This window comes from Sceloporus occidentalis, unplaced genomic scaffold (assembly GCF_023333645.1).
Source record: "Sceloporus occidentalis isolate IW3139 unplaced genomic scaffold, rSceOcc1.0.p SCAF_7, whole genome shotgun sequence".
NCBI lineage: Eukaryota > Metazoa > Chordata > Lepidosauria > Squamata > Phrynosomatidae > Sceloporus > Sceloporus occidentalis.
The window spans coordinates 41,661,780-41,677,769 of NW_028316987.1; the positions used below are offsets into that span (position 1 = coordinate 41,661,780).

The following is a 15,990-nucleotide window of genomic DNA, read 5'->3' on the forward strand; positions in this document are numbered from 1 at the left end:
AACAGATCTTAATGAAATGACTAAGGTAACAATGGAAGTCACAAGAGTTATAGAGAGCCTCAAAGGACCAAGTTATGGTAAACAATAAAACACAGAAAGTGCTATCTTGATTCAGTCTCCAAATACTCATAATTATCAAATAATCTAGCTTCTTAGTATATAGGCTATTTTTACTAAAAACCCCTCAGAATATGTTTTAAAAAATTAGAGCACTCCATAATTTCAAGTGTACCACAGTAGACTTATCCTTTCTCATATTTTACTTTCCATCACACCACATTCCTATTTAATACTGACATATATTACAATAAAACTTTTTTTTAAATAGTTTCATGTGACAGGTTTGGGCTACAATCCTATATCTGTCTTTGTAGAAGTAAATCCCATTGAACTTAATGAGTCTGGTTTCTGAGAAAGCTTGTGATGTTACCACACAATTCTATATGGATTGCACTATCACACTGCAACTATATTCATTTCTAAACAGAAATTACAATTCCATGGCAGTGAAAACAATGTCAAACGGGATTATTTTTGCTGTGTGTATACAGCCATACTCTGAGGCAGGTCATCTTGAGGATGATTTAATCAAAAAGGAGGATATAAATGTCCTAAAACCAAGCAACCTTAAGTTCACTAGGTACATGATCAAACATATGTTTCAGAATCAGGTTTGCCCCTAACCATAAACTAAACCTATATTAAGCATTACCATATGCGCACAAAGTATCTTATGGAGTTTCGATGAATCGATGAATCCTAATATGTATATGCTAAAAACTGATGCCACCTGCAATTGAAAAGAACAAAAAATTGAAAGTATATTCTGCAGAGAATAATATTAAGAAAATCATCTAGATATCAAACTAGTGTATTATGCAATACATTTTGTGTAACTAGAGAAGCTTTAATTTGGTTTTGTAATGAAGCCTGTAAGCGGCATGGGAAACTATTTTGGAAGCAGTAGAGTTTAAATGTAGCTTGTCATACAGGGGGAAAAAGTTCTAGTTCTAGTATAAACATTAGCAGCAGTTTGGATCTTGACAGCTCTATTACTCATAGACATACAAAGAAATCAGTTACAGCTTTGAAAGAAAGTAATTTCATATTGCTTTATTTTTCAAAGACCATGCATTTCCACCTTTTAATAGTGACTATAAAAAGGGGTCATTTCTCAAAACTGTTACTGGAATAAGAAATTATATATTTATAACTGCTAGTGGGGATGGGGAGGTTGATATCTCCATGTGCATCCAATAAAAGCTACTGTCCTCACTACAATAATTAAGGAAAAGAGAAAAGACTGTTCTTCATAAACAAGCAAACAAACAAACTCACTGCTCTTTGCTGGCCCTGACATTCTGATCAACATTAATCCTAAACTGTACAAACCACAACTAAAGACATCTCAAGTTGTTTGGCCCAAGATGAATGAGGAGTTTTATCACCTCAATACTAAAGATATAGGCCCTTTTCATACAGCCAGATTTTTCTCCTAACATTGCAAAAAATGTAAAAGAAAGCCCATTAATATACACATTAGAATGCTGGAAGACCAGGGTTCCTCAATATGGAGGAAAGACTCTCCATGTATAGAGTCCTCCCCCCATATTTGCGGGGGTTAGGGAATTGAGACCCCTGAGAATATGGGTTTATTTAACATATGTATAAATTTTGTGCTGCTAAGCACTGCTTATTTTTACTGGGAAAATTGGGACACAAATTTACAATAGTATAATTATAATTTATTATTTTACCTGAGTTAGAAGAACAAACTGAGCAAACCGCCATGGAAGCATGAAAAAAACATTAGAAACAGACAGTGCGATCAGGCTTCCTCTATTAACATTCTGAGTCCTTGGGAAAAAGAATAAAAGAACAGTAAGTTCAACAGTAATGAGGCTGTTCATTTATACAAAGAGCATTAAAGAATCAAATGTTCCACATTAAATTTTCACTTAAAACAGTGACAGCTATTTTTTTAAAAAAAATAATAATGAAGCTTTGGATAAATCTCATTAATTAAGTGAATCATCACTGGCACAGAAAATCAAAACTGGACTATAAATTAGAAATGTATATATAATAATTAATAATACAGATTGAGGTGGGTTACAAAGCACAAAAATAACAATAAAATACATAATACAGTAAAAACCAGCTCTAGATAATCCCCCTACCTCAATCCCTTCTCCACCTTAAAAAGAGGATAAAATAAAACAACAACAATATAAAATATTAATTAAAATTAGATCAGATTAAACCTACTAGAGACGAGACATTTTCTTGGGGCAGACAGGAGCGATCAATATCAGTGGAGGGGAGGCTAATCTGGAAAGGCCTGCCAGAAGAGATCCATCTTGACAGGCTTCTTAAAGGCTTCAAGAGTGGTAATTTGACGGATCTCCTCCAGCAGGTTGTTCCATAGCCTAGGAAATATGGCAGATGAGAAGACCCTCTGGGTTACCACAGCCAGCCTAGTCTTCCTCGGCTGTAGCAAGTTCTTCCCATAGGACCTGAGTGTGCAGGGCAGATTGTATGAAGGATTTCCTGTGGGGCTTTAAAGGTTATAACCAAAATCTTGTACCGCTCCAGAAACTATTGGCAGCTAATGAAGACATTTTATAGAGTCAGCTCTAAATTTACCAATGACTAGTCTGGCTGCCATATTTTGCACCAATTGGAGTTTCTGAACTTGGCACAAGGGTAGCCCCATGTAGAGTGCATTGCAGAAGTCAAGTCGAGAGATTGCCAGTGCATGTACAGTGCGCCTGCGTCATATGCAGGCGCCTCTTATGCGGCTTCCAACATATGCTGGAAGCCGCGTTGAAGGAGTGGTGCCACATGCCGGAAGAAGCAACGGTGCATGTGACCGTGGCTCGCGCACAAGCCCCATTCACTTGAATGGGGCTTGAGCATCCATGTTTTTTCCCTTACGTGGAGGAGTCTGGAACAGATCCCCCGCGTAAAGGGAGGGTGTACTGTACCACCGTTTCTAGGTGCCCTGGCTCCAGAAAGGGGTGCAGCTGGCATATCAGTCAAAGTTGATAGCAGGCACTCCTGGTCATCACATCTATCTGTGCTGACAAGTGGAGTGACGGGTCCAGGAGTACTCCCAGGCTGCGGACACAGTCCTTAGGGGAAGTGTGACCCCATCCAGAACTGGTTGACATATCTCCGTTCCCAGATTAGGGGTCCCTATAGCGAGTACCTCTGTCTTGTCAAGATTCAGTTTAAGTCTGTTTTTCCTCATCCAGTCTATTACCACCTTAAGACATTCATTCAGAGGTGAGATGCCATCCTTAGTCACTGCAGCAGTCCGAGACATGGACAAACATATTTAGGTGTCATCAGCATACTGATAACACCCCGCCCCAGTTCCAGATTATCTCACCCAGCGCCTTCATGTAAATATTGAATAGCATTGGAGACAGAATGGTGCCCTGAGGGACACCAGATTTTAACTCCCTTTTAGAAGAGCAACTGCCTCCAAGCATCATCATCTGGAATCTGCAGTGCAGTCCCCGATTCCTAAATCTCCCAAGAGTTCCAGAAGGATACCATGGTCAATGGTATCAAAGGCCGCTGAGAGGTCCAAAAGTACCAACAAGGTCACACTTCCCTTGTCAATGCCCAGACAAAGATCATTGACTAAGGCGACCATAGCAGTCTCAACTCCATATCTTGTCCTAAAGCCGGTTTGAAATGGATCTAGATGATCCGTTTCCTCCAAGACTGCTTGGAGTTGAATGGCCACAGCCGTCTCAATCACTTTGCTCAGGAATGGTAAAAGAGGGATCAGCCTGTATTTATTTTTTTCCAGGAGGTCTAGGGAGAACTTTTTCAGCAGAGGTTTTACCACTGCCTCTTTTAAGATAGATAAAAAATGGGCCTCCCTAAAAGATGCATTAATTATAGGGCTTAAAAGCATCTTAGTTGTTTCTCTCTCCTGGACGGTCAGCCATAAAGGGCAAGGATCGAAAGGGCATGTAGTCTTTTTCCTACTCCCAAGAAGCTTGTCCACATCATTGGTACTCACAGACTTAAATTGATCCAGTATAACATTGATCACGGAGCTGCTGGACACCTCTCCTGTCGCTTCTGCAGCAATGCTGGTGTCTAAGTCGGCTCTTATCTGAGAGATTTTATCTGCAAAGTGGTTGTTTAATATATCACAGCAGGCTATAGTCGGTTCTAATAAAGGGTTCTGGGTGGTGGGCATCTACATTAGTTCCCTTACCACGCTGAATAGCTCTGCTGGATGAGAATATATGCAGAGGAGAAAGATTTCTTCACTCCACCTGTTGTCACTCCATAGGAATCAAGAAAATCCCTATGGCACGTCTTGTCAGATAAGAGTCGATTTTTTCACCAGCAGCGCTCTAGTCACTGTCCAGCCGACTTTAGTATTCTAGTATCTTCTGTGTACCAAAGTTTGTGGTTTGAAGCAAACTGGAAAGGACACTTGGGAGCGATTGTGTCTATTGCCCTGGAGAAATTACTATTCCAGGAATCAACCATGTCTGCGACAGAATCACTGGCATTACCAACCATTAAACCCTCTAGGGCTTTCTGGAACCAAACATCAGCCTTCAAGGGCGGACCATTCTAATGGGTCCTCCACCCCTGACGGGGAGGATAGTGGCCTTCAGTCCAACTTTGACCAGGAAATGATCTGTCCATGACAATGCAGAGATATTAACTATCTTCGCCTACAGATATGCCTTTTCCGTACTAAAGACCGCAGCAAGGATATGACCTGCACAATGTGTAGGCCCAGAGACTAATTGAGATAGGCCTGTGTTTGTCATGGAAGCCATGAACTCCCGAATTCCACCCCTTAGATTTGTTAAACTGGCCTCAAGTGAGATGTTGAGGTCACCCAGGATTATAAGTGTGGGCGACTCCAACACCAACTCCGAGACCAGTTGTGTCAGCTCAACTATATATAGAAGTTATGCAATTCAAGACACCAAGAAGTTATTTTGCACAAAAGAAAAATACAGAAGTGTCTTATGTGCATGCAAATTATTAATAATCATTACAAAAACACTAGTCCAGCTTGAATGACAGAATATATCAGAGATATGCAGGAACCTTGGCTTATCAGTTATGAGTAGTATCCTAGCACAAGGTTTCAAGCTCCCTCTTTGAGGCCATTCCCACTGGGCATATAACGCGATGTATATCGCTGCGATTCTGACTTGGATTTTTTTCCCGAGTCGTAATCGAATCTGACCCATCATTCCCATTAAAAACGGGTGCAAACAGACCCGGGATTTTTTACCCCTGTTTTCGTTCCCATTGGTATTTTCCCTATGGTAATTTGAAGCAGGTTATTTTGCTCCCTGTTCCCATTGCCCTTCCAGAACCTCTTTTTTTTAAACAGCTGTCAATCAAGCGCCTAAACGCTTGACATCACAGCCAATCAGTCACTTAGGCACTTTTTCCCTCCGGGAAAGAGAGAAGGAGCCTCTATTCGCCCCAAATCCCTTTGGGTCCCAGGCTCTTCTGTGTCTCCCCAGACTCCCTCTGGAAGAGAGAAGGAGCCTGTATTCACCCCAAACCCCTTTGCATCCCAGGCTCTTCTGTGTCTCCCCAGACTCCCTCTGGAAGAGAGAAGGAGCCTCTATTCACCCCAAATCCCTTTGCAGCCTAGGCTCTTCTGTGTCTTCCCATAGTTCCTCTGGGAAAGAGAGAAGGAGCCTGTATTCACCCCCAAACCCCTTTGCGTCCCAGGCTCTTCTGTGTCTCCTCAGACTCCCTCTGGAAGAGAGAAGGAGCCTCTATTCACCCCAAATCTCTTTGCAGCCTAGGCTCTTCTGTGTCTTCCCATAGTTCCTCTGGAAAAGAGAGAAGGAGCCTCTATTCACCCCAGATCCCTTTGTGTCCTGGGCGCTTCTTCTGTGTCTACCCTGCTTCCCACTCCACTGGGGGAAAGGCTATGAAAACAGGGGAAATGGCGCCAGTAATGCAGGAAAAGAACAAGTGGGTGGCACCCCCAGGCCAGCCCCTTGAGAACTGCTCCTTCCAACCCCAACTTCCCAAATCAGACACCCTTGTTGTTCCCATTCGTATGCCACGAATCAGACTCGGGAGGCACAAGAAAACTTGCTGAAAATGTGCTGTTAAATTAAACCGGTTTATCAATCACTGATTCAGGTTTTTTCGGGATAATTCGATCACATGGGAGTCAGATTCGAATTCCAATGGGAACGATATCAGAGCAATGCAGATCGAATGCGTGCTCAAATGGGAACAATGCACCCATGATTCGCATCCTGATCCGCGTTATAAGCCAGTGGGAATGGGGCCTCTGATTTGTTCCCCCCTCCACCATAAAAAGCAGAGAAGGAATAAAGGATGTATGTCTCTGATTTGCTAGCAGAGAAACAGATCAGAAAGAAACCTATGTTCACATGACAATGATCTCATGAGCCAGGAGTAAGTGGGCAGCATGTATCAGCATGCTGCTTGTGAGTGATAAGCCAGTCTTCCTATGAAAACCTGGCTTATAGTGTCATTCAAAGAGGCCCACTGAGTTAGCAGAAGAAAACATCCTGATGATCTCTTTACTATAGTCACTTCTGATTGTCTTTTACTATTTTTTTAAAGAAATACCCAGGATTGCCCTGAATACACCAGTACTCTAATTTAGATTGAAAGAAGAGACAAATGAGCAACTTCAGGAAGGTGCTCTATACAGATAAACCTGATACTGAGCCACATCTGATGCTGATATTCTTCTGTACTGCCCCCAGTCAAGTCGGAGGGAGGATGGTAGCAATGGGAAAATATTAAAAATAAAATGTATTGGTTCCATGGCATGTATACTTTAAATTTTTTTGAGAACCCTTGAAAGTAGCAGAGCAGCTATTGCCATTATATGACCCCTGAAAATTAAGGAATACTAGCATGCATATAATATCTCCACTGATCCCCACTGATGGCCATGATTTCAGCCTATTCAATCCATTTTTCTTTCTGCTCTGCTTTCATGGATGGATATGCTCACAAGAGCTCTATGTCAGCACATCAGTATTAATAAAAAATATAGGTGTACCTTTCAGTACAAAAAAAACTGTTGACATAGTAGTAATATACCACTTGATTGTATACATTAATAGCCTATTATAGTGATTTTGCTTTACCTAGTAATATTTAACTGATGAAAACAATAGACACTACCTGAGAATGTAAGTCAGTAATAGCATCTGAATCACAAGGAATGGATATGAGAAGCTTTCACGAAGAGGAGGAGTCCACATCACACGTGTACTCTAAAAATAAGAACTTGGTTAATTCACAGTATGTTCCAATATTAACTTTTTTCCTTCTTCAAAACATTGTATTTCAAATTAAGTTGGCAGACAATAGCACTGAATAGTACTGAAAACTATATGCCCCCTCACACGTACTGAGCATGCCCAGTCCTGCCAATCTAGCTCCACCTTAAGTTCAAGTCCGCAGCAAAAAATCAGCAGGGACCTGACTGAGAGAAGGTAGGGCGGGTTTGTGTGAGGGCACAGATGACCACTCGAAGAAACACAGTTAGACGTAAGCAACCTGTCCTTCTTCATGGTCTCTGTGCCTCACACAATAAGATGACCACAAAGCTTACCTGTGGCAGGTGGGAAGGTCAGTGCAAGATAGAAGACAGGACAGCACGCCCCAAACTGGCATCTCCACGGGACCTGGAATCCAGCTGGTAGTGCCAAAAAATCATGGATGGTTGAGATCACGTAGCTGCCTTACAAACATCAGGCAGAGGGACACCTCTGAGGAAGGCAGCAGAAGAGGCAACAGCCTTGATGGAGTGAGGGTGAACACCAGCAGGAAGAGGGCATTTAGCCAGTTCGTAGGCCAGAGAAATAGTCTGGGCAATCCAGTTGGAAAAACGTTGTGAAGAAACAGGGTGGCCTTTTCTTGGTCCAACATAACAAACAACTTGCTGGTCAACTAGAACTCAGCAGAATGTTGAGTATAAAATGCCAAAGCATGGCAAACATCAAGCATCTGCATGGTTCTTTCCAGAGGCGTAGAAGGGCCTGGATAAATATTAGGAAGCACAAGTTCTTGGGCCAGGTGAAATGAGGATACCACTTTGGTCAGAAAGGAAATATCTGGCCTAAGAATGACTTTATTCTTGTGAAAAACTAAAAAGGTCTCATCAGTTCAGAAGATCTCCTGGCTGATGTGATTGCCACAAGAAATGCCGCTTTCAGAGTGAGCAATCACAGAGAGGCCGATCCCAAGGGTTCAAAAGGAGGCCGGGTAAGTTGTGTGAGCACCAGGGAGAGCGACCATGTGGGGGCCTATGGAGTCAGAGGCGTTTGAAGAAGTGTTTCAAGGTAGGAGACGTGAACAGCTGGGCAGAGGGCAAGCCAGAGGGCTGGTTGGCCACAATCACCGAAAGGTAGATCTAGAGGGATGAGAAAGACAAGCCTTGGTCCCAAAGGTGTAAAAGAAAATCTAGGGCCATGGAAAGTTGGACAGGTGATGTCAACTCGGCTCTGTTCTGGGCAAATGTACAGAAGTGTTTCCATTTGTAGGAGTATGAATGCTTAGTGGAATCTTTTCTGGAAGATCTTCTCTCTCCCTACATCCCTATTCGCACTCTCCGCTCTGGTAGCCAAAGTCTCCTCTCTGAACCCAGGATTTTCTCTGCCTCGTCCCGGATCCATCCCTTCTCTCTTGCTGCCCCTCATTCCTGGAACTTTCTTCCTCTGCACGCACGGCTCATCACTTCCCTAACCAGTTTTCAGGGAATTTGTGATTGTCATCTGGCTGTCTGATAACAATTGATGTGATTTGTTTTTATATCTGATGGGTTTTTTTAATTTGTATTTTTTCCCTACATTTTAATTTTATCTGTTCCTCTCTCTAATTGTTATTACTTTTAGAGTGTACACCTCGGACAGGCTTTTATATATTTCTTAATTTTACTGATTTTGTACAGCGCTGTGTATAATTACAGCGCTTTAGAAATAAAGTTTAATAATAATAATAAGCTGGCAGGACCCTGAGGAGTTCAGGAGAGGTCAAGGGTGTAGCGGGCTCCCCAGCTCATTAGGGAAGCATCGGTGGTGACCATCTTGGAAGGTTCAGGAGGTTGAAAAGGCATTCCCCTGAGAACATTGCTGAGGAGGAGCCACTACTGAAGGGAGTCTCAAACATGTTGAGGGAGGGTCAGCCTTTTGGATTGACAGTCGTAGAGGTGATTGAAAGAGGAGAGTAACCACTCTTGAAGTAGTTTGAACTTTAGGCTTGCTAGGTAGGTGACAACCATAGTGGAGACCATGAGGCATTGGAGGCATTAGATGTTGCTTGCTGTGGGACGGTGTGAAGAAAAGACAGAGTGGAGATGGGACCAGAGAGTGGCTGCTCTCCTGGTGGGCAAACAAGCATGAGTCAGTATGTGAGAAATAGACAGTTGTGTGAGTGAAAAGTGGCACTAGAAGACTGAACAAAATGGTGATTCGCAATGCATGATATGGGGGTTACCTGGCAAGCAAAGCGAAAATTTTGAACCTGCTGACGAGGTGATGGTGCATCTATGAAAAACAGGATGTAGCTGTCAAGTGTTATCTACAAGGAAAGGACATTCAGTCTAAGATTTTGTAAAGAACAGCAATAAGTTACAAAATGTTTGGACATGGACTGATAAGAGGAGGAATGCAGAGAACGCATCAATTCAAGAAATGTCTGTCCGAAGGCCAAAGGGCAGTGGACGTTGGAAGTGGAGAAGCTGAAAGCCTTAAAAGAGAGACCTTTCCAAACCAGAGGTGTGATCCTGAATCCGCGGCAACAGGACTCCCACGGGCTTCATGAAGACGACTGATCATCGGCTTCAGTGAAGTGCCACTTTTATGTGTGAGTATATGTGTGTGTGTGAGAGAGAGCTCTCTTGATGCTTGAATAACTATTGTGTCTTTATATTTCAATAAATGTTACATGCATAGTGTCTAAAACCAAATTTGGTGTCTCAAGAGTCTGTATGAGCCCTGCTGGGAGAGTCTACTAAAAAGGGAATTTTCATTACTCGGGTCAAACAGGTTGCCCGTATCAATTTGGACATAACAATTATTGAGGCTAGAGATGAACTGATGTAATCTATCGCCTTCACTGGTTCCAGGATAGATTTGGAGGGGTTAACAGTGAGACCCAATTCTGTCAGAAGAGAGAGAGAGAGAGAGTGGTATGTATGTCCTGAAAAAGTTGCATGCGGGAGGACACCAGCAGCCAATCGTCTAGATAGGGAAAAATCTTTATCCCTTGGAGACGAAGATGAGATACCACCGCTGCCATACATTTTGCAGATACACGGGGGGCAGTAGAGAGGCCGAAGGGAAGGACGGTATATTGAAAGAGATTGTCGTCGACAGCGAAGCATAGAAACTTCTGGTGATGAGTCTTGATGGCAATATGAAAATAGGCATATTTTTAATCTATACATGCGAACCAGTGTCCATGATGGAGAAAGGGGAAGATGGATTGAAGTGTTACTATATTGAATTTGCGGAGTTTAATGTAGAATTTTATGCCCCTCGGGTTGAGGATAGGGCGAAGGCCTCCATCCCTCTTGGGTACAGTGAAGTACTGGGAGAAATAGCAACTGGGTGGTATCCTTTGAATGGTACCTTTGTCAAGAAGGGAAGAGATTTCTTCTTGAACAGCAGGTGAAGATGGAGTGGAACAAAAAACGCCTAGAAGTGGGGTACTGGAGAACTCTATGGTGTAGCCCAAATGAATGATGGTGAGTATCCAGGTGTCTGTCGTGATTTGATGCCAATAGTTGTAGAAGCGTCAGAGTCTGGGCAAGTGAGTTGGAAAGAGAAGAGGGGATGGTGGTGTTGTCTCGGAGGACGCGTCAAAAATGAGATTTGGTGGAAGAGGACTTTTTAGAGGATCGTTGTTGCTGTTGTTGAGGGTAATGTTGTTTATAGGGCCTCCAAAAAGATTGTTGAGAGGAGCCCCTATATTAGGAAGATGGTCCGGAACAGAATTTAGAGTATTGAGCAGGGGTGGATCTAGAGCACCATTGCTGTCTCTTGTATTGTTGTTTTTAACCTGTGACCCTGAGGCGTTTACCTGTAAGGTGTGCCTTGGCCAGAGTGTCTAGAGAGTCATCAGTTTTCGATGCAAATAGACCTTCACCCTCAAAGGAGTGGAAGATCTTCAATTTGTTTCTTGGCATCATCAGTAAGGTCCATGGACCTCAGCCAGACATTGCGGTGAAGGGCAACATCAGCCGAGATAACCTTAGCTGCACAGTCAATGGAGTGTCTCACTGAGTGGATTTGCAAGTTCACCAGCGAGAGAGCTTCTGTATAGAAGTCCAGAGCTGCTGATCTTTGTTCTTCAGGCAAATGGGGGATAAAAGCAACCATTTTGGTCCAGAGGAACTTCTGGTAAGCACCCATACAGGCTTGGAGGTTACCAACCTTGGCTGAGAGTGCAGCTGATGAGTAGAAGCGATGACCAAAGATGTCAAGACGTCTAACTTCCTTGTCCACTGGAGCTAGATGTGTCTTACCAGAGGATTTGGAAGTAGATTCAACCACCAGGGAATTAGGTGTCAGGGGGGTATGGAGCTGTGTTTCGTTGGACTCTGAACATGCCTTCCAACTTTTTAGAGGCAGGAGGTACAGATGCATCGGTGTTATTATTGATGTCAATATTTGGATCTGGGCCACCAGTGTCGTCTGAAGAGGAGGACTTGGAGGTCAAGAAGCCATAGTAGTACAAGGTGGAGGGGAGGAAGGTCTGGAGAAGTTACCGTCCATCTGCCTAGGAGAGCAGGATGGGGAACAAGGTCAGTAGTGAGAGGGAAAAACCGAGCGGAACTCCCTGTAGTAGTAACGATCTCTGTACGATAGAGAATAAGACCTCTAAGAGGGAGGTCTCTCTCTCTCTCTCTCCAGTATTCCTAAGCACGATGACATGTGATGTAGGAGGCCTTAGAACATGGAGAATCCTGGAAATAGGGTCTCAAAAACTCTTGAGAGGGCTTCACACAGTCTTCAGACGAAGCCAGGGACCTGTGGGATCAAGCTGGAGAGGCGTCATGATGTTGAGAAGGAGGTGACGTAGAAAGTCTATGGGCCCTCGGTGGCAAGGCAAACAGATGTGTCGGTGCCGAGGTTGGGACCAGTGTGAGCAGAATGACCACTATTGGCATGGATGGCATGAGTGTCAATGCCAGGGGCAGAGATACACTCAACGATGCTGGGATCAAAGCATCCGTTGCTGAGTCTAAAACAGTGACCGATGTTGGAGCTTGTACAGCTGGTGACGGTGTCAAGGCTGGCACAAGAAAGTCATAGTTGATTGCAAGTCAGCTGCTGCAGTAGAGGCTGGAGTCGGTATCGACATGGTTGTCGAGGCTGATGGAGAGATAGGTGGAGCTGAGGTCGTGGCCTTATGCTTTTTCTTGGATCTCAGTGTCGTGATCCTTAGAAGGATCAAGCATCTTTTAGGCTTTCTGGGGCTGTTGTGCCTGAAGGCAGAGGGAGCCACTTGTAGTGATGCAGACCGAGCTGCAGATGGTGACTGCGACATCGGCAGGTTGACTAGCTAGGTCAATGCCGATGAGCTCGATGTTGGAGGCAGAGATTCAAAGATCTTCATTGTCAGGGGTGTCGAGTTCAATGCTGATGTCAAAGGTTTCAGTTTCGAAATCCTCAGTAACTTGGAGACCGGAATCGAAGTTAGAGGTTCAGCCTGGGAACAGGATTTAGTTGCAACAGAAAGAGAATGTTCTCAACAGAAAAAAAAAATTGGCTTTTGGGCTCTATTACGAAGTGTTGCAGTAGTAAAAGAGCAGCAAAATTGGCAATGGCCTGGAATATGCCCTTCACTTAAACAATAAACACATAAAGAATGCCCGTTGGTGAGGGCAACTTTGCAACCGCACCCAATGCAGAGCTTAAACAAGGTTCTGGAGACCATAAGAGGCCTAAGAGTGAGGAGCCCATCTGGGCTAAAAAAAAGTGGGAAATGTTGTCGCTCAAAGCAGTGCTTCGGCAATGCTCAAGAAAAAAAATTCAGGAAAGAAAAACAAAGAAAAAACAAAAATGAAAGTAATGTATCAACACATGGAGGAACTAGCTCAGGAGCTACCAAAAGGAGATGTCTCTCTTGCAGCTGACGAAAGAGAACTGAAGGCGCAACTAAATTGGTGGGCATGCTCAGTATGTGCAAGGGGGCAGGGCTCCCACCAATCTGCTCAGCTTTTCAGCTTCCAAATGGAATCTCTGCGTAGGCGCAAAATCCTATTGTGTGAGGCATAGAGACCTTGAAGAAGAAACTAATGCTTCTATTAATGAAGGCTATAATAGCATTTGCCTTCTTTTCTGCAGCATCATACTGCTGGCTCATGTTCAACTTATGATCCAACAATAATCCCAATATCCTTTTCACATGTACTACTGTTGACCATGTATCCCCCATCCTATACCTATGCATTTGGTTTTTGTGGGTTAACTGCAGAATTTTGCCTTTGTCCATACTGAATTTCATTTCAATAATTTCTACCCAATTTTCTAGTCTATCTAGGTACTTCTGAATTCTGTTCCTATCTTCCAAGGTATTAGCGACCCCTCCCAATTTTGTGTTATTTGCAAACTTGATAAGGACTCCTGCTACCCCATCAGCTAAGTCATTGATAAAAATGTTGGAAGAGCAGCGGACCTATCATAGAACCCTGAGACACTCCACTTGAGACCTCTTTGAAGACTGAAGGGCAGCCACTGATGACAGTTCTTTGAACACATTTTCCCAGCCAATTACAGATCCATTTGACATTGTTCAATTAATTAGTTTGCTAATCAAAAATGTATAGAGGATCTTATCAAATGCTTTGTGAAATCCAGAGAAATGACATTCACAGCACTCCCATATCTACTAAACTAGTGACCTGATTGAAAAAGGATGCAAGATTAGTCTGGGAGGATCTGATATTGACAAACCCGTCCTGGCTCCGGCTGATCTTTGTGTGATCATCAAGATACTTGCAGACCGACTCCTGTATAATCTGTTCTAATATTTTTCCTAGTATTAAAGTCAGACTGATTGGTCTGCAGTTCCCCATGTTTTCTTTCTTTTTCTTTTTCTTTTTTTTTTTTTTTTTTTTTTTTTTTTTTTTTTTTTGGCCTTTTTTAAAAGGAGGACAACGTTTTTCTTATCCTTTGGCACCTCACCTGTTTGCCAAGATTTTTTGAATATGATGGCAAGTGGTTCAGAGAGTACATCAGCAAATTCCTTCAATACTCTGGGATGCAGTTCATCTGGCCCTGTAGCTTTGACCTCGTTTAGGTTAGCTAGGTAATTCCTAACTCCCTATCTATCAATTTGCAATCCCTTGCCAAGGTATCTGCTTCTGCATGGAAACACACCGTTCTCTTTTTTGTGAAAAAGCAATGAAACAAATTAGGTGATGAGTAGTTCTGTCTTTTCATCATGCTCTGTTAGCATTTTGCCATTCTTGTTATACAGTGGACACACTATCTCCTTGGTCGTACTTTTGCCTCAAATGTATCTGGGGGGAAAACACTTTTGTTGCTCCTCGCTTGCCTAGCCGATTTCAGCTCATTCTAAGCTTTAGCTTTCCTTATACTGTTCCTGCAAGCTTGGGCTACACAGCTATACTCTTCCTTGGTGATTCCATTCTGTGTACATACTTCTTTTTCTTTTCTTTTCCTCCTGGAGTTTGCTGTGCAGCCACATTGGCTTTTCAGATGTTACCCAATTTTCTTTTTCCTTGGTGTGTGTGTGTGTGTGTGTGTGTGTGTGTGTGTGTGTGTGTGTGTGACTGCTTTTTGCAATTCCTCCTTCAGATCTCCCACCTTTTCTGGGTGTCTTTTTCCTTTATGATGTCTAGTCATGGGTTTCCACCCAATAATTCTCTGAACTTGTTAAAATCAGATTTCCTGAAATCCAAGGACTTTGACTATACTTTTTTACCCTGTCCCACAATTCCAAATTCTAGCATTACATAGTCACTTCCCCCTAAAGCACTGACTACTTTGATTTCCGATCAAATCCAAGGTTGCTGATTCCCTTGTTCCTCCCTTATCCTTTTGAAATAAGACCCAGAACAACATCCGTCTTGTGAGTAGGATAGCAATGTTCAGTTAGTCACTCTGTCTTTTGTTTATTCTAACTTCAGCTGAATATGACTTAGCCTGTTCTTGTAACTTTGTTGCTGTTGTTGTTATGAGCCTTCAAGTAGTTTCTGACTTATGGTGACCCTAAGGCGAACTAATCATGGGGTTTTCCTTGGCAAGGTTTCAGAAGAGGTTTGCCATTGCCTTTCCCTGAGAGCATGTGACTTGCCCAGAGTCACCCAGTGAGTTTCATGGCCAAGCTGGGAATTGAAACCTGATCTCCAGACTTGTAGTTCAACACTCAAACCACTATGTCATGCTGGCTCACTCCTAAGTAATGCTGAAGGAATCTGCATTCATGCCTTCATGAGGAGTCCTGATGGTGCAGTGGTTAAATGCCTGTACTGTAGCCACTCACTCACAAACCATTAAAAGGTTGTGAGTTTAATACCAGCCACGGGCTCAGGCTTCACTCAGGCTTGCATCCTTCCGAGGTTGCTAAAATGAGTACCCACTTAGTTGGAGGCAATTAGCTTACAGTTGTAAATGACTTAGAGACTGCTTAGGCAGTATGAAGTGGTATATAAGTGAAGCTGCTATTGCTATGTACAGGATAGCTTTTTGCATCAACCATACTTCAAATGCCATCAACATTAGTTTTTAATGCAAATTATCTGACTTCATATTACATGTCAGGTTTTTAATTGTGATTTACCTACCTCACTGTGATTGAAAAAGAAGCAAGCCACTGTAAGAAGACCTCCAGATCTGTGCCCACTGCAATGGGAAAGAGAAAAAAGGTTTGGTAATTTATCTTACAACCTTTAGAAATAGCAATCTTTAGAGACAGCAATTATTTTCTCTCACTTTATGAACAGAAGTT

General features: G+C 42.9%; 1 protein-coding gene across 3 annotated transcripts in view; it reads right to left on the reverse strand.

The window, feature by feature from the left end:
- LOC149309556 (protein C-mannosyl-transferase DPY19L1-like) overlaps window positions 1–15,990 on the reverse strand; it is a 90,515-nt gene that overhangs the window by 42,041 nt on the left and 32,484 nt on the right. For all 3 annotated transcript variants that reach the window (XM_089532727.1, XM_089532728.1, XM_089532726.1), the window contains exons 8-11: window positions 15,827–15,884; window positions 7,189–7,280; window positions 1,758–1,857; window positions 713–790 (exon numbers count right to left, since the gene is read on the reverse strand). In XM_089532727.1, coding sequence (XP_089388853.1) covers window positions 713–790; window positions 1,758–1,857; window positions 7,189–7,280; window positions 15,827–15,884 — 328 coding nt within the window. The remainder of the gene's footprint in view (window positions 1–712; window positions 791–1,757; window positions 1,858–7,188; window positions 7,281–15,826; window positions 15,885–15,990) is intronic.